Raw genomic sequence first — 15709 nt, forward strand, 5'->3', positions numbered from 1 at the left:
TAAATGCCTCACAGAGCCCTGGGAGAGGCAGCTTCCAGTACCGGACCTGGGGTAGCGAAACATTTCAGAGAAACGGCAGGTGCTAGAAAGAGCCCAGGGCTGGGTAGCAAAGAAGTCAGTGGCTGGCCTTCAAGGGCACAGCTGGGGAACAAGTGCAGCCAGAGGTCCTGGATGGGATTGGCCAGAGGGGCTCTAGCCCCGCCCCGCCCAGCCGGGGAGCCTTTTCCAGGCCAGGCCCTGCCGGCTCCCCTTACACGGCTTGGCTGTGTGCTTGCAGCAGGACGCGGAAGACTCCAGCTCCAAGGTCAGTGACACCATGCAACTCGGCTTTACTCTTCCTAAGCGGGGGGCATTGCTCGAACCGTATGAGGGGTCTTGCGAGTAGTGGACCCAGGGCTGTGGGCCGGGTCCAAATATAGGGCGGTTTTCCCTAGCACTTTTGTGGTAACTAAAGAAGTCCTGTACCGAAGCCTTACGCTGTCCCTTGCACACAGGCGCAGGTGAAGTGCCAAGTCCATTCTGTGAGACATGAGGTGCCGACCTGTACCAGCACCCTGCTTGCAAAGCTTGTTTTTGATAGAGAATCAAGATTTTTTCTTGATGGAAAAAATGTCTAAATGTCACTAAATGTGGGACTTGAACCTTCAGCTTTCTTTCCCTTGTAATTTACAGAGGCTAATCGACCTGCTTCTGGGAATGGTTTCCCTCAGCAGTATCAGAAGGGGTGCAGATCAGTGACTTGGGGTACACTAACTGAAAAATGAACACTGCGAGGTCCACCGCAGGAGCTAATTACTAATTGGCAAAATAACTGGATTCAATTTAAACTGGTTCATATTGTTGCCAGAGATTCAGTTTTGAAATTACTAACACATTAATGATGAGCCAAGTAACCATTCTTCCCTGCTGGAGGTAAAAATGCTGCAGTGTTGGCCTACACGTGTTTTATCTCTGGCAAAAGCCTGTTTTTTCCTAATGGCTGGTGGACTCTCAGGGAGCTGCTGTCAGCCCTGCTCTTGCTGCGGGAGTGGGTGACATCTCCAGCTTTGAAGGCTCTGGTGGGTGTGGATGGTCACATCGGCCAGAACAAGCCAAACCCTCCTGGCTCTCCTCAGTGCTGTCCCTTAGACCTGCCCACTCTGTGACCCCTCCAGGGTCAGCCGGAATCATGGGATGCAGCAGTCAGTGCCCCCGTGACAAGGCTGAGCCAGTTCAGCTGGTGTGCTGTTCCCAGGAGCGCCCTTTCCTGCCCGCAGATCTCACATTTCCTCTGTCCTTGGCGTGTTCTCTCTGTTCTCATGGAGAAGAACAAGACCACCATGAGAACTTGACAAAGGGCTTCCTGACCACGCAGGCTCTCTCAGGAGAGCTGGGCTTATTCGGCGGTAGGAGCACCCCATGTCCTCCTCTGCATTTATAAGCATCTTTTCCAAAGACCTTAGCCTCTAGAGTTAAACCTTCTGTGGGCTAAGGCACCATTCCAGCAAAGCACACGCATGCCACATGCTCCTGTGGACTCTGCCAGCTTCAGGATCAAATCACCATCTCAGAGAGTGGGCCAGGTCAGTTTTCCTGAAGCAGCATCTGAGGAAGGTTCAGGAAACTAAGGGTTCTGGGGGAGGATAAGGCATGGGGAGTCCTGGGTGTGCAGAGGCAGGATGGGAATCAGTTCTGGTGCAGACTTAGGCTTGGCCTGGAGGCCCTGGTCTCCCTCTCTGCTGCAGCTTAGAGAAGGATCCATCCGTTGTCTCAGAGAAGTCATGCAGAAGCATGTGTCCAGCATTCTTGGAGTTCCTGCCCACTGAGTTAGGAATCCCGAAGGGAACCAGCCTTGAAGGTGACTGTCAGAGGTTACACCCACCCCTGCCTAAGAAGCCAGAGAATCCTAACCTTGGGCAGGGAAGGAGGCACCCACTCCTTTACAGCATTTCAAAGGACTAGATGGTTCTAACTTCCTATTTTCTTAAAAACAATTTACCCTTGGCTAAGAGTCGGGTAATTTTCCTATGTCTTCATCACAAGGAATCCTAGGAAAGGCCTCTGCCTTGTGGGTAGACTGTGAACACCTCCCGCCTACTACTTTCTACTTGCTGAATAAAGCTGAGATGCCAAGGGTGCCAACTAGGCTGACAGTGCATCTGGTGGTGATGGAGTAACATGAACCCTTTGCTCTCTTAGAACGGGAGGAGGCAGCTGTTTTCTGCTGGCCTAGGAGACTGGCCATCGTGGGCATTTGTTTGGTGTTCTGTGGAGCTGGTCCAGCCCTAGATGTCCACTATTGGGGGTGACTCTCTGGAAGGAAAGCTGTCACATGGTCCTGGCACTGTCCTCTGTCCCCAAGGAGCTCAGGCACGTGGACACCATGTACAGCTGGACCAGAAATAACTCTGAGTCAGCAGAAAGGCACCCGTGGTGCCTCCATCCAGGATATTCAGGACGACCAGGAGGCTCAGAATTGAGGCAGTAACAGAACCGAAGGCCCCCACATTTCAGGATGTCTTGAAACCAGACAAAACCCTTGGACCAGGGCCCAGACTCCCTGTGTGCACTTGCCTGGGACTGAGAGATAGACAGCTCTTGAGCACTGTGACAAAAGGGCTTAATGTCTGGCTCTTGTTTTTTAATGGAGAGGGCAAGTGTAGGAGTAAAATGACATTGTTGACTTTGTCTGTCATCTTGTACCCCATGTAAAAATCGCCCTGGCTTGGAGCCCGGGAATTCTGTGGCACTTAGCCCTGATGCTGTAAGCAATGTTTTACAAATCAGGAGTCATAGACGTGTTCCGAAGGTTAGGGAAATTGAGGCAGACAGCTTCTACAGAGCTAGAGATAACCTCACTCCTTACCCCACAATCCCTACTTTTGTACAATGGAGGAGAGAGGTGGGATGGAAAGAGAATACAAGAACAAATTCTCCTTAGAGAAAGGCAGACCAGCCTAGAGTCCCCAGCAAGGCTAGCTGTCCTGTTGGGCACTTGGCATCAAAGTAGAGTGGGCAGAGGTACCCTGGCATCAGGGCCACTTCAGCAGCAGAAGTCTGAGGACAAGGAAAGAGAACAGGCTTATATTCTGGGACTCAAGGAGGGTCATATGCTCTGAGGTGATAATCCTGTGACTAGGAGCTACTGTGATAAATATGTTTCTGCAGTCTTGGGAGTTTAACTGAGCAGTGTGATGACTGGCACTCTGAAGCCCTAAATCACAAAGGTCATTTCCCTGCAATTGCTGGTCAGTGGGGAGCTGCAGAAAAGGTGCTGGGGACTGCAAGAGCCCTGAATCCAGGACCAAAGACAAGCCTGGGTTCAAATCCTAGCTCTTTAAATGTGCTGGCCCTGAGATATGGAGCAGGCCACTTACCATCTCTTGAGCCTCAGTTTCCCCATCTGTAAAATAATGCTCACTTGGGAAGATTGTTGCAAAGACTGAAGACAATGTAAGGCCTCTTGCATGGTACATGGCTCATGGTAGGAGCTCAATAAATACTAGTTAAAGAAGAAAAAAAAAAAAGACAGTGAAGTTTGACTGGGTGTGCAGGGATGGAAGAGCCCTTCTAGGGAGCCACAAAGCCAGAATCCTCTGTTTTTGTTTATTTTTTTCCATATCATATTATTAGAGAAACAAATGGTCATAGACTTCAGGTGGTTTGACATCCACAATGTCTAAAACTACCCAGATTTTCCCAGGCACTATGAAGGGGTGTGGGGGAGAAAGGAAAAGAGAAAAACAAAACAAACCGCAAGATGGCCTATGGCTCCTGTAGCTCCTTCTCCTGCCCGTTGAGCTCTGTGTTGTGGTTCCAGGCCACACGGCAGGGCTGTCTAATCCTGCTTCTCTGCTTCCCAGACACTCACCCAAGAGGAAGGATGACCAGTGCCTTCTCGAAGTTGCTAACTGGCCGCAATGCTTCGCTCTTATTTGCTACCATGGGCACCAGTGCCCTGACCACTGGGTACCTGCTGAACCGGCAGAATGTGCGTGCTGAGACCCGGGACCAGCACAAGCTATTCCCTCCAAGGTGAGTCATCTTGGCTTTGAAAACACTCCAAGTGCCAGCGAAACTGTGCTTTCCCCCACTGGACACTGTCTTGGAGACTAAGTCAAACTGCCTCAGCAGGTACAGGGTACAGCCACCTGCGGCAAATGCAAGGCAGTGTAGCAGCCCCGTTCCTGCCCAGAGCTCACGGTCTCGTTGGATAGTAATGGGAGTCATAGTTAACATCTGTTGAGCATTTTTATGTGTGTTAAGCGCTACCTATGGAGAATATATTTTAGTCAGCTTAGCATCCCTTTGTGATGAAATGGAGGCTTAGAATAATTAAATAGTGCCCAAGTTCACACAACTAGTGAAGTCAAATGCAAATCCAGGGACACTGATTCTGGACTCATGTCTCATCCCTGCTATAATGCCTTCTGGAAAATGTGATGTTACAGTGTTGATTTTAAGGATCAGCTTTAAAGGACATTGCAGGTGGGACATGGAGACGTGGTGAAGATGGACATGTTTTCTCAGCCCTGAATCTGGCTGTGAATGAGAGAGCACCCTGAACGGAGCTGGAGTGTGGTGCTGACTTGAAGGGATCCCGCATAGGCAGGTGTAGATGGGAGAGACAGGGAAAACTTGGAGGGCTTCTCCTGTGGGAATCAGGATCTCTGTGGGAGTGAGCGGCTCCCAGCATGCACCTCAGGAATTCCGGAAGTGAGATTACCTGTGTTTGAACCTGTGGTGGTCCTGAATCCTATTCTTCAACCAATTCATATCTCAGAGTAGAATAGCACCCCATTTTATTTCTTTCTATGTATTATTCCAACAGAGATTGACTGTTTCAATAGCCAGACACTATTCTCAACAAAGCAGGTGCTCACAGAGCTGGCATCACAGGAAGAGGACAGATAAATAACTGCACTTCTATGTAGTCCCACCTGCAGGGTTTCAGCCTCTTTACCATAGACTGAAGGGGCCAAAATGTGCCTGTTGTATTTTACCAAAACTTTATGATTTAAAAAAATCTGCATGTGATTTCAATTTATTTTCTAATTATTTTCACTCTATTGCCTCTTTACATAATGTGAGCCACCGTCGAGGGCTGCTGCAGCCAGCATCATGGTCCAGGTCCCTTTTCCCTGGCAGTTTAGGAGACTTAAAAAAAAAAAATCTGACTTACTTAAGTCATGACTCCTAGCCAAGTGCCCCTGTGCCTCCTGGCTGGAGAGAGCCTGGTGGAAGGATGGGCAGATGCAGAGCCCGCTCCCAGGGCCCCGCCTTCAGGGGCTGCTCACTGAAAGCCTGCCCCCTCCGTACGCAGTGCAGACTACCCTGACCTCCGCAAGCACAACAACTGCATGGCCGAGTGCCTCACCCCCTCCATCTATGCCAAGCTCCGCAACAAGGCGACGCCTGGAGGCTACACCCTGGACCAGTGCATCCAGACTGGAGTGGACAACCCCGGCCACCCCTTCATAAAGACTGTGGGCATGGTGGCTGGTGACGAGGAGTCCTATGAGGTAAAACTGCCAGCTGTTGGTTCCAGAACAGTGAGCAGGGGGAGACTCTAGGTTCCAGAGTCCTTTTCTCTATGGGGCCAGCTTTCTGCCTTCTCAGGCAGGGCTCCCAGAAACAGAAGCCAGCTTCAGAACACCTGGAATGCTTTCTAATGCGTCTACAGTTTCCCAGGTCAAGGCCTCCTTTGCTGTTGCTCTAGAATGGGTTGCATGACAAAGCTCTCTGAGATTAGCAAAGGAATAAATGGGTACAGGGAAAAAATAAAATATTTTAATTGATTTCATTGGTGATATACATTCACCTGCAAGGCATTAGGAGATGACATGTTAGTGGCTGGGCTTTATTGAGGGGGGAAGATGGTATGGTGTGTCTTTAGTTTGAGAATTACTGATTACCCAACCACTGGATCCCAGACTTCTGAGTTCAAGTCTCTCGTAGAAATCCCATGATCTTCACATCCCTGTCTTCGGCACAGAAGCACAGGATGGCATGCTGCTAAGGGAACTCAGTCGCCATGCGGGCCTCTCCATAGAGCAGCTTCTGGTCATGGCAGATGCCACTAGCCTGCCTCCCTGAGGCCCGCCCTCCTAGCACCTCTGCTTCAGGAAGCTGAACGCAGGGCCCTGGGAGGCAGCCATCAGCAGGATGGAGGGGTGCTCCCGAGGAAGCAGGACTGGTCTCTCCTTTCTGCGCAGAAGGGCACACACTGGGCTCCTGGAGTCCCAACTAGAGCTAGCCCCCTGCAGCCACCACCCCATCGCCTACTTCCCGCAGCTCCCTAAGCCTGCAGACTGTTCGGTTATGACTCCTTTAAGGTTCTTTTACCTAAAGGTTGTTCTTGAAGTTTTTAGTTCTCAAGAAATAGATTTTGCAAGAGATATTTTGAGCTGGGAAGGTCCTCACAGGGTGAGAGGTCTCTGCTTTGCCCTGACTGGCGTTGTGTGCTTTCCTTCTGGTGCAGCCAGCTTTCCATGAATTTATTATGTTGCAAAACTCCATTTTGACCACAAAAATGATTAGCCTCTGATCTAGCAGCTTCTTTTACCCCACAAAGGAGAAAACCCTCAAATTCTTCAACGCAAGGTTTTCTTGTTCAGTCTGATGGCAGTGAGCTTGGCAGAATGGTTAGGGAGGAAGGTACAAGGACGGAGTCCTGCAAGCTGTTCCTCTCCCAAGGGGCAAGGTGCTTCCAAGAGGTTTTCTCTGATATAAGTCTATCATCCTCCTCATTATCATCATCAACCACTAATCCGCTCTCACACCCACTTTCTGCATGGTAGTCTTTAACTAGTAGACAAACCAATGAAAGAAGAAACAGGAGCACCTTTCCTCCTGCAGGTGTTTGCCGACCTTTTTGACCCTGTCATCAAACTCAGGCACAATGGCTATGACCCCAGAGCGATGAAGCACCCCACGGATCTGGACGCATCCAAGGTAGGCTCAGCCTCCTCTGAACCCCCCTATGAAGCTGGCATTCCAGGGCCCACAGGGAGGAACACCGAAGTGCCCCTGGGTCAGATGCCACTTAAAAGTTCTGTGATCCCCTAGTAAAGCATACTTCCTAGAGGGCCCCTGAGAAGGTCAGGAAAGTCCCAAAGTCCGTTTTCCTTAATAAGTACTACTAGGGCGTTGGGGTCACTAACTTGAAGCCTTTCCCAAAGCAATTCCTTTCTTCATACCACACCTAACTGCGTTAGGGGACGGGGGCGGGATTCCAGGCAGCGCTGTACAAATAGCTCTGCTTCAGCTCACTTTCCTAAGCACCTGCCCCCCACCTCGAATCCCAGAATGTGTCCAGCATGTTAGTTGTGCATATGTGCCCGGTGCCTGAGGGCCCCTTCAGGGACACTGCCAGTCAGCGGGTGGTGGTTGTGGCAGGATCGTCGCCCCAGGCCGGCTGCGGTGACCCCACGCTCTGCTTGCAGATCACCCACGGGCAGTTTGACGAGCGCTACGTGCTGTCCTCTCGGGTGCGCACCGGCCGCAGCATCCGCGGGCTGAGCCTGCCGCCGGCCTGCAGCCGCGCCGAGCGCAGGGAGGTGGAGAACGTGGCTGTCACGGCCCTGGACGGCCTCAAGGGGGACCTGGCCGGGCGCTACTACAGGCTGTCTGAGATGACGGAGCAGGACCAGCAGCGGCTCATCGACGTGAGTGGCCCCTGAACCACCCGGGCTGCCTGGGGTGGGGCTGAGCCAGGAGCCCTCGCCCACGCAGTGCGGTCTCTCCCTGCGCTCGGACCCCTGCCCCGGCTGGGAGCTTGCTGGTGTTCAGCGTGTTCAGAATAATGAAGATGAGGCCTCAAAACTTTAGGTCAAGCCAGGAAAATACTCTAACGGTAAACTCTGCAGAGGAAACTCCTATATGGATTTGGTGGGCTGGGGATCCGTGGGTAAGGGCTAATGGAGGACTCATCTCCTGTTGGTAAATAGGAAGGATTGGGTGTGGAAAAGCCAGTCTGGGTCCTGCGGATGGTCCCCATTACCACACCCGAAGAAAGTTGTGGAAATTAGGAAAACCTGGAAAGGAAATTATCCAGGTGGAAGGCCTGCCCTGACTGGCATTGGAGCTAGCCTCTGGGATTCCTGCTGCCTCCTCAGCCTGCCGGCCTCACTCTAACTCCAGAGTAGACAAAACCCACGTTTCTTATTTATCTTTGCTAAAACTGGATGGCAGTTTCAGAAGAAACTTTTAATTAAAGTCCAAGAAGCAGCAGAAACAAAACCTGTCATTTCAGAAGATGCAGTGCCACAAACTATGCCTCATTTCCAAACCTCACAGGCAGCTGCATGGTCTGTGGGCCTCCCACGCCTTGTCTCTGCAGCCCTTGGGCCAAGCTTCCCCCTGTCTGGTTACAAAACTGGCCCTCCTGCACCTCAAGTGGTCACTTTTCAATTCCAGGTTAAGGGACACACTGTTTCATGGGCGGTGACAGTCTACAAGCCCATCCTGGCTCAAGTCTCTGACCTCTTTTACTTCTCAGAGATGGAAGAAAGACTTCCTTCTCCATATCCCCTTGATTTCTTACTTCAGTGTAATAACTGAATACATGGTATCCATATTCATATTCTTACTGTGTACACACAGAAAGAAAAAATGTCAGTCACTTGATATTTGTTTTGATATGTAGAATAGTATATTGTAGTTAAAGGCACAAGCTTGGGAGCCATAGGTTTGAATCTAGATTCTGCCACCTCCTAGCTTTGTGATACCAGGTAGGTTATTTTCTCTTTCTGAATCTCAGGTTTTCTTTTTCACCTATGAAATAGCATGATTACACTTGCCTCCTAGTGTTGTTGTGAGAATTCAGGAAATAAAAGCACATAGCATAAAGCCCAGCACATAGTGAGCATTAAGTTAATAGTGGCTATTTTTATTTATAGATCATTATTTTACATTTTAATATTTTTTAATGAAAGGGATGATAATGAGTCAATAATGTTAGAAACAGGGAATGGTGGCTGTGTAGGACAGACTTTTCAGGATAGCCCCCCTTACTCACTGCCCACACTGCCATTGCCTAGGATTGGTGCTGGTGGGGTTCACACACTCCATAGCAATGATGTATTCCCCTCTGGGCTGAGCCAGTGGGTTTCAACCTTAGCTATACACTAGAATCATCACCTGAATAGCTTTTAAAAATCCTGATGTCCAGGATACACTTCATAAAAAATAGTCAGGGTCTCTGGGGAATGGGCATTAGTTTTTTTTTTTTTTTTTTTTTTTTAAGTTCTCAGGTTATTCTAGTGGGAAGCCAAGGCTAAGAACCACTGCCTGAGAGACCTTGGCCATTATTAGTTAGTTGAAACTTGGATACCTAGCATTTGCTGTCATGTCTGATCTCACCAGTTTCTCCTTTCTGCTTTGTCCCTTTTGGCCTGCAGGATCACTTTCTGTTTGATAAACCAGTATCCCCTTTATTAACATGTGCTGGGATGGCCCGTGACTGGCCAGACGCCCGGGGAATCTGGTATGGACATAGCATTTCCCATTTGCAATGTGTGCAGAGGAATTCCTTCAGATCCTCTACTTGTCCTAACCTGAAGTTGCTGTGACTTGCACTTGACAGCATGCCTGGCTTCAGCTAAATGGAGAAGAATATTTAGAATGTGTGTGTGTGTGTGTATTTAAAATATCTAAGTATTGTAATGTTTTTAAGAAGTATAGGAATGTTTGCTGGTGTGCATGAATTATGCATGAGAAAAAGACTATATTTTTAAGAAAAAAATTAGCTTCATATTATTTGACCTCACAGAGAATCTGTTTCATGACATTAAAACAAAAGAACAGAAAATGAAAAATAAATATTGAGGATTTAAGCAAAACCCTACAAGGAAGAATGGATATCGAATATACATATATTTTATCTTGGCCAACAGTCCTCAGTCCACTTTGATTCCTGTATCTTGGTAGGTTATTATGACACTGCCCAAAAGAGATGAGATAAAACTGTTCGTGAGCAGCTGCTCAGTGGGGGTGGATAGGCAGGATCTATACAGCAAACAGAAGTGAAGTTTTCTGCACCACAGATACCTTAGGCTGCAGGTAAAATCTTTTTTTTTTTTTTTTTTTTTTTAAAGGACCAACAAGATTCTGGTTGAATCTACTATGAGACAAAATACCCTTATTAGTGTCAAAGCCAAATGTTACCATAGTTGAATTATGGTCATACTAGCCTGTTGCTGGGCAAAAACATGACATCTATAAGAGTTTGAGTTGGTCTTATTCTTCATTCTGTCATGGTAACAGTATTTTGTAGTACTTGTTCAGGCACAATTAAGAGATTAGGGCCATCTAGGAAATGAGGAATGTGAAATGAAGCAATCAAGCTACAGAGGTAATGGGAATTTTCATGTGTTGAAACAAATATAATTAACACTCAACACCATATTTCTCTCTTCATTAGGCATAATTATGACAAGACATTTCTCATCTGGATTAATGAGGAAGACCACACCAGGGTAATCTCTATGGAAAAAGGAGGCAATATGAAAAGAGTATTTGAGCGATTCTGTCGTGGACTAAAAGAAGTAAGATGTTATTAGAGATTTCTGAATATTCACTAAAATAAAATATCTTTATTTTTTTCATTATTAAAAGAAGACACTATAATGGCTTCCAGGATGGGGATAATTTTTTCTTGGGATCATAGCACTCACATACACACATTTCTCCCTGATGTTTGAGATGTGCTGAATGAATGGATATTTGAGAACTCCATCATTTGTCCACTGTTGTAGGTAGAACGCTTAATCCAAGAACGAGGTTGGGAGTTCATGTGGAATGAGCGCCTGGGATACATTCTGACCTGCCCTTCGAACCTTGGCACGGGATTACGGGCTGGTGTCCACGTCAAGATCCCAAAGCTCAGCAAGGTAATGTCATACATCCAGCAGCCCTGTGGGTTCTTCCAGGATCAGCACAGATGGGACTGCTTTGTGGAGGGAGCACACGTCATTGCCCATGATGGAACCTGTACTTTCTGCACATACAACTGAAAATAGTGAGAAAGGGTTAAGTTTATCTCCAAAGACATTTATATCAATAGGACAGAAGGATAAAGGACTGTAAGGAAGGGCTGTGGCTTCAAGAACAAAAGTTTAAATTCTCCCTTTGTCCTCTTCACATGGTTACTGTCAGGTCCCAAGTTCTAGCTTGTGGGGAGGGCAGAGAGCATGCAGGTGTTTCCATGTAAAGGTTTCAGGCCTGGGCCTGGGAGTGGCACACATCACTCTGTTCAAACTTAGCAAGTGGTCACTTCCTCAGCTCCACTGTGGAAGAGGAGGGAAAAAAGATTCTGGTGGGCAATTAATAATTTCTGCAATAGCACACCAAGTGAATCAAATACTTGAAAATAATTTTAGAAAATGTTCTTCCTGCCAAAAAAGTATGAAAAGTTTTTATTGTTCAAAATTCCAATGCTAAAAAATTATCTGACCTGACTTAACTTCATGACTTTAATTTTATCAGTGAACTATTATATAGGTCAATAATAAAAACTCACCAAAGCTGGCATTCAGATGCCAAAAAAGCAGTACAGAAGTTAATAACAGTGTACTTGAAACCTATATAATTTTATTAACCAATGCCACCCCCATAGATTTAATAAAATTTTTTTAAAAAGAATTTAATAACAGCTCTGCAATCTTCTAGATGTGTGACCTTGGGCAAATTAATTCCTCTGAACCTTAGTTTCCTCATCTGTGAATGGGGATGAAAGCAATACCTACCTCATGGGGATGCTGTAAATTTAAAAGTTCCAGCACAGCACCCTGGTATACAGTAAAGATATGCTTAATGAATATTAACTGTTAATGACTCTCATTTTCTAAGTGAATGTGCCAATGACAGTGAATCGATTTTGCTTCTTACAACACTGCATTACCCCTGTCCCAGGATCCTCGCTTTTCTAAGATCCTGGAGAACCTGAGGCTGCAGAAGCGTGGCACAGGGGGTGTGGACACCGCAGCAGTGGCAGATGTGTATGACATTTCCAACATAGATCGAATCGGTCGGTCAGAGGTAACATTTCTCTCCCTCTCTGAATACGAACTAACAAACTCAGCCTATGAGAAAGAGAAGTAGCCTAAACAACTCTCCCTTATTCACAAAATCTGAAACCTCCTCTTTCCCCATTGAGTCCCGAGTCAGGTTAGTATTTCACTCTGCATTCTGCTCATCCACAGGAAATAACTGCATAAAGGTACACACAGTGTGGGCTGAGAATGTACAGGCAAGTAAAAGAATTCATAGTGGGGCTGTGGTCACCCCCTTGCCCCTGGGGCTATTCCAGTGATTTTCAGCAGAAGGAGACAGTAGTATTTCATCACTGAAAAGTCAGAGAATATGTGTGCTTGCTCTCTCTGAGGAGGGTGGTAAAATGGTGGAATTTGGACTTGAGTGAATTTCCTTTGGTGAAGGCCACATACTGTCATCTTCATTTAGGCATTTTTAGATACTTGATCCTTTTTGAAATATATTTTTGGGGGGCTAAAGAGAGAAATGAGGTATGTACTAGGTATACATAAGATTATGCTCATAAAATAATCTTTAGGATTCTGGGAATACATAGGATGAAAAGGCTTCGCAAACTATATACAGGCCTGGAGCAATGCATGAGGGGAAGCATAAAGAGCACACTTAAGGCCCTGGCTAGGTGGCTTGGTTGGTTGGAGCATCATATCATAAACCAAAAAGTAGTGAGTTTGATTCCTGGTTGGGGCGCGTGTACGGGAGGTAACCAATCAATCGATGTCTGTCTCTCACATTGATGTTTCTCTCTCTCTCTCTCCCTTCCTCTCTTTCTAAAAGAAATCAATAAACATATCCTCAGGCGAGGATTAAAAAAAGAGAGCACACTTAAGGGACATGCATCTGAATCCTGAGCAAATACTGATCTCAGTACATTGTACCAACTTATCTAGATGTGGTTCCATTGAATGTATTATACCCATCATTAATTTTTAAAAACCTCCTATTATTACATACAACTCTTAATAACTCAGTGATCATTTATTAAATCTGTGGATTATCGATGCTCTTCCTTCTTCTGGCCAGTTTTTGAATATTTCATTGCCTGTTGGCATCCCTACCAATAAACTGAGGAAAAGAAAGGAGAAATAATAACTAGATTTTTACTAATGGAAAGCAAGGTAGTCATCTCTTTGAAAAATATTTACATGTATAATTAATAGGTGATCATTATAAAAGTTAGAAAAATGCCCCAAAAGTATTGAAATTTAACTAATAACCCTGAGATAACCATTGTGAACATTATTCTGAATTGCCTTCCATTCTTACAATTATTCAAAAAGGTTTTTTACAAAATTTGGTATTATAATATATATATTTGATATTAAAACAAAGCTTTCTCCCAATGTATTCTATTATGAACATTTTCCTATATTCAAAAATATGATGTTTAATAACAGTCCATTAAAGATAGTCCATTATCTACTTAATATCTCCCTGATTATTTGATGTTTTGTTTGGCTATCTCTATATATAACTCTATGACAATCTTTTTACATATCCCTAATTACAACTCTGATTATTTAGTTAGGATAAATTCTTAGGAAAGAAATTCTGAGTTAAAAATGAGGGGTCCTTATAACCAAGTTTCCTATCAGAAGATTTATACTAAGATCAAGTTCCACTGGCAATGAATGTGATACCCATCTTACCACACCCTCTTCAACACTGGGATGGGTTGATTGGATGGGTAGAAAATATGTGTTTCTTTGCTTAATACTGATTAGCTTTCTGATCCAACCCTCTCTCGGAGCCTCAGTTTCTTTATGAGTGACAAGAGGTGGGCAGGGGGCTGGACTCCCCCATGCCTAAGGTATGTTCAGATTTAATATTCAGCAGTCCCTTCCATCTCTACTGTTCACCCTTGCATTATGTATTTTAGTGCTGTCTGAAGTTAACTAATTGCTTGTTAACTTAGTGTTGTCTCTACAGGAATGGTACAAGTGATTTGTTAGGGAGATGACCCCAGGAAAAAATTCATATGTAGATGTGCTCTAATTTAAAAACAAATTATAAACCAAAGTTCTAACATCTTTCAAAAAAGCAGAAATTTAACAAGTTTATCTCAGTATAATTCACAAAGTTTCCTTTAAGTAGCAAACTTCTCTGGTACAGTAAAAACATGATTCAACTGCCAAACATTTGATTTTAAATCATTTTTCAGAAAGACATTTACTGTGTCAGTGATAATATCTGAACTAGAGCATATTCAGTGCTTGGGGAGCTTAGTGGGAGGTCAGAATTCAGATCCAGGCCAAATAACAACACAAGGGTGTCACTGTGTACTTTCACTTTTAGACAAGTTCCGTTGTTTTACAGCTGAGACTGATGGGGAAAAAGTTTCTGAGATGTAAACTGATGGTTTTCATATACAGTATTCCCTCACTTATCATGGGTTTTACGTTCTAGACACCACCCCCCCCGCGAAGTAGGAACCCTATATTTATTCTACACTCTTAAAGCTACGTAACTTTAACAACATAACTATACAGTACCGCAAAATCCCATGATACAGTGAAAAATCCACAATAAGTAATTAAATATAATACTTTTTAAAATCCTGTGATACAGTGAGGCCATGATAAGTGAACTGCGATATAGAGAGGGACTACTGTATAAAGGAAGTTCTCACACACAAAGTGGTAACTATTCTAACTAAAGAAGATTGGGAGAAACCCTGTAAAATATCTGTACTTCCCATCTTTGACAGTGACTGTCAGATATCTCTCCTCCCACAACCCCATAGGGAAATGTGAATAAATGGTTATAAATTCTAGCTAATGTATGTTCTCATTCTGCTAGTGTTGATCAATGCATTGCATGTGTCTTCTATGAAAATTAATCATTCATCTTTTTCACTATCAAAGGTTGAGCTTGTTCAGATAGTCATCGATGGAGTCAATTACTTGGTGGATTGTGAGAAGAAGTTGGAGAGAGGTCAAGATATTAGGGTGCCACCACCTTTGCCTCAGTTTGGCAGGAAGTAAACTTTCCCCTTCCCAATTTATAAATAATCTGTCTGCTGGTATGACAGACATAAACTCTGAGAGTTTTTGTAGACTTGGGAAAATGTAAAATTGTGTATCCTGTCTATCTTTACAATAAAACTCTCCTTAATCTCTTTGGTTTTTCTGATTTTTTAATGCTAGTATGAAGGGCAAACAACATCCAATTACAAATAACAGGAAGCAAAAATATTTTAAGGCAACGATACAAATAATATTTGTAATACTACTTACACACAAATCTAGAAACCCTCTAATTATCTAGATGCTACTATAGTCAATCCATGCTTTGATAAATCCCTATGGGCACCACTGGAAAATGGTGAACTGATATAATTTTCTGGCAAATAGAACAAGAGGAGATTCGTTTCTCTTGAATGTGTAGAAAAAACAGAAGCTGTTTATTTAGGGCCTGCGGTAGCAAGGGAGTCAGCAACCACCACTTGAATTTGTCAGAAACTTCGAGGCAGGCACAGGAAAGCTTTATGGTGAAAAAGGGAAAGGCTTCGGGTATGCTCTGAGTGGAAATTGGAGGTAGGCTAACTAGAAGCAGGGTATCCTATGAAATTGCTTTGGGGAGTATATCTGACATTCTCTGGTTGGTTCTGAAGTGGAGCAGGGACAGAATCTGGGGAAGCTGGCAGTCACTGATTAAGCCCAGTCTCTGGGCTGATTGC

At 45.1% G+C, this 15709-nt stretch overlaps 1 protein-coding gene across 1 annotated transcript; it reads left to right on the forward strand.

Annotated features, from left to right (window-relative positions):
• The first annotated feature begins 221 nt into the window (after nucleotides 1–221).
• On the forward strand, nucleotides 222–15148 carry CKMT2 (creatine kinase, mitochondrial 2). Its single transcript, XM_090276432.1, has 10 exons — nucleotides 222–304; nucleotides 3843–4014; nucleotides 5303–5501; nucleotides 6838–6933; nucleotides 7425–7646; nucleotides 9381–9466; nucleotides 10403–10526; nucleotides 10737–10871; nucleotides 11893–12018; nucleotides 14895–15148. Exons 2-10 carry the CDS (start codon nucleotides 3863–3865, stop codon nucleotides 15012–15014), a joined length of 1260 nt encoding a protein of 419 aa, XP_090132558.1. The 5' UTR covers nucleotides 222–304; nucleotides 3843–3862; the 3' UTR covers nucleotides 15015–15148.
• Nucleotides 15149–15709: the final 561 nt, after the last annotated feature.

Source organism: Furipterus horrens, unplaced genomic scaffold, assembly GCF_987537825.1.
Source record: "Furipterus horrens unplaced genomic scaffold, mFurHor1.1.pri manual_scaffold_5, whole genome shotgun sequence".
Lineage (NCBI taxonomy): Eukaryota > Metazoa > Chordata > Mammalia > Chiroptera > Furipteridae > Furipterus > Furipterus horrens.